We start from the raw sequence: 2,019 nt of genomic DNA, 5'->3' as shown, positions 1-2,019 counted from the left end.
ATGGGTGAACAAGTTGTGGTGTATGGTTGTGATAGAATACTACAATGACCTTAGAAAGACATGGAAAGACTTGAAGGAAATGGTGAAGAGAAAAGTGAGTAGAACCAAGAGAACATTGTGTACAGTAACAGCAATATTATTTTGAGAATGACTTTGAGTGACTACGTAATTTTGACTATTATAAATACACAATTTAAAAATGAAGAATATATAAAGAAAAATGCTATCTGCATCCAAAAGAACATTGATAGATAGAAGTCTATATAGAAAAATTACATCTATCTATGATCTATCTATATAAATGTGTATATATGTATGTATAGTATATAATATGTATTATTTATATATATATGACATACATTACATATAAATATATACAATGGTAGCCATCTCTAGGGTGGTATGGAAGGGAAGGAATAAATGAAGGGGAAAAAAGAAATTTACATGGTAACTTTATTATGTATTTAAAAAGAATAGCAAGTTGTACATAATAAATTTGCAGTCTCATGTACAATTATCTTTTTAATATCCTATGTTATGAAAATGCTTGTCTTATTCCATAAGGTAAAAATAAAATTTTAATTAGCAATTTGCAGTGTTACAGAGATGCCTGAGGCCCTGAAAGATTAACTGACTTCCATACCTCTACATCTAGTACATTAGAGACAAGACTAGAGCCTAGGCGTTCCTGCCTCCAGGACTAGTCCTCTATCCAGGATGCCATGCTGTATATCTAAAACAATTAAGAAATTTTTTTTAAAGTATTGAACGAAGGACAGATAATTAAAGGTTACTCAGCTTTACCCGGACCATTTCCCCTATCAAGCTCAGGAGCCTGTTTTAAGAAGAATGTAATCCGTTTCATTGAATCCTTAAAAGCTTGTATTACTTGTTTGTTCCTCAAAGTATATATAAATGGGTTTACACTGGGGATCACAGAAGCTGTGAGCATGGCAACTACCTTATTCAAAGCCACTCCATCATCAGCAGATAGTTTGACATATTGGAAGATGCAACTGCCATAAGTCATAGAAACAACAATGATATGGGAGGAACAGGTGGAAAAGGCCTTGTTCCTTTGCTGCACTGATGGGAATCTCAGAATTGTCCTGATGATGTATCCATAGGACAGAAACACCAAGAGTAAGGTGATAATGAGTGTAAATACAGCAAAGAAGAGAACCATGTTTTCTATGAATTTTGTGTCTGAGCACACAATCTCCAGCAGGGGAAATGCATCACAGCCAAAATGATCAATGACATTGGAGTCACAGAATTCCAACTGGAGGCCCAGGCTAAGCGGGGGGAGGATGATCATCAGCCCAGTCAGCCAACAACCCAAGAGGAGCTGCTTACACACTCTGTTGTTCATGATGCTTGTGTAACGCAAGGGGTTGCAGATGGCCACATAGCGGTCATAAGACATGATGGCCAGAAGGAAAAAGTCTGTTGCCCCAAGAATGATGACAAAAAATATCTGGGTGAAGCAAGCATTACGGGAAATGGTATTGTCCCCAGTTGAAATGCTGTAGAGGTATCTAGGAATGTAAGTATTTGTGATTGAGAATTCTAAGAAGGAAAGATTTCGAAGGAAAAAATACATGGGAGTCTTAAGGTGGGGATCCATCAAGGTGAGGGTAATGATGGTGAGATTGCCAATTACACTCAGCATATAGGTGAGAAATAGAAAAATGAAAATCAGGATCTGCAGCTGTGGGTCATCTGTCAATCCCCGTAGGATGAATATGGTTATCCCTGTGTGGTTTTGCATCTCTGACTTATGACTTCTGGTTGACCTGTATTTAGCAGAAATTGAAACAGCACTAGAGGGTGACAAATTAGTAAAATGAGTAAAGAAGAAAAAGGAAGCTAGTTACTCACATATATTTTTGAATAATTCCAATATTGGCATTGCTTCTTTGAGGTGTATACCAGGGTAAAGGCAAGGCTTTTTTTCCAGAGTTACACTATCTCAGTAGTGGAGGGAGGCCTAGAGTTCATCTCTTTGAAGGCACACCT

General features: G+C 37.1%; 1 protein-coding gene across 1 annotated transcript; it reads right to left on the bottom strand.

The window, feature by feature from the left end:
• Window positions 1-790: 790 nt before the first annotated feature.
• LOC118851291 (olfactory receptor 6C2-like) lies at window positions 791-1,774 on the bottom strand. Its single transcript, XM_036760754.1, has one exon. It carries the CDS (start codon window positions 1,769-1,771, stop codon window positions 791-793), a length of 981 nt encoding a protein of 326 aa, XP_036616649.1. The 5' UTR covers window positions 1,772-1,774.
• Window positions 1,775-2,019: the final 245 nt, after the last annotated feature.

Source organism: Trichosurus vulpecula, chromosome 5 (assembly GCF_011100635.1).
Source record: "Trichosurus vulpecula isolate mTriVul1 chromosome 5, mTriVul1.pri, whole genome shotgun sequence".
NCBI classification, from domain to species: domain Eukaryota; kingdom Metazoa; phylum Chordata; class Mammalia; order Diprotodontia; family Phalangeridae; genus Trichosurus; species Trichosurus vulpecula.
This window is presented reverse-complemented; position numbering and strand designations above follow the sequence as displayed.

What these genes read in the sequence shown, in the direction of transcription:
- LOC118851291 (XM_036760754.1), bottom strand. Translation starts at nt 1,771, where the DNA reads ATGCAAAACCACACAGGGATAACCATATTCATCCTACGGGGATTGACA.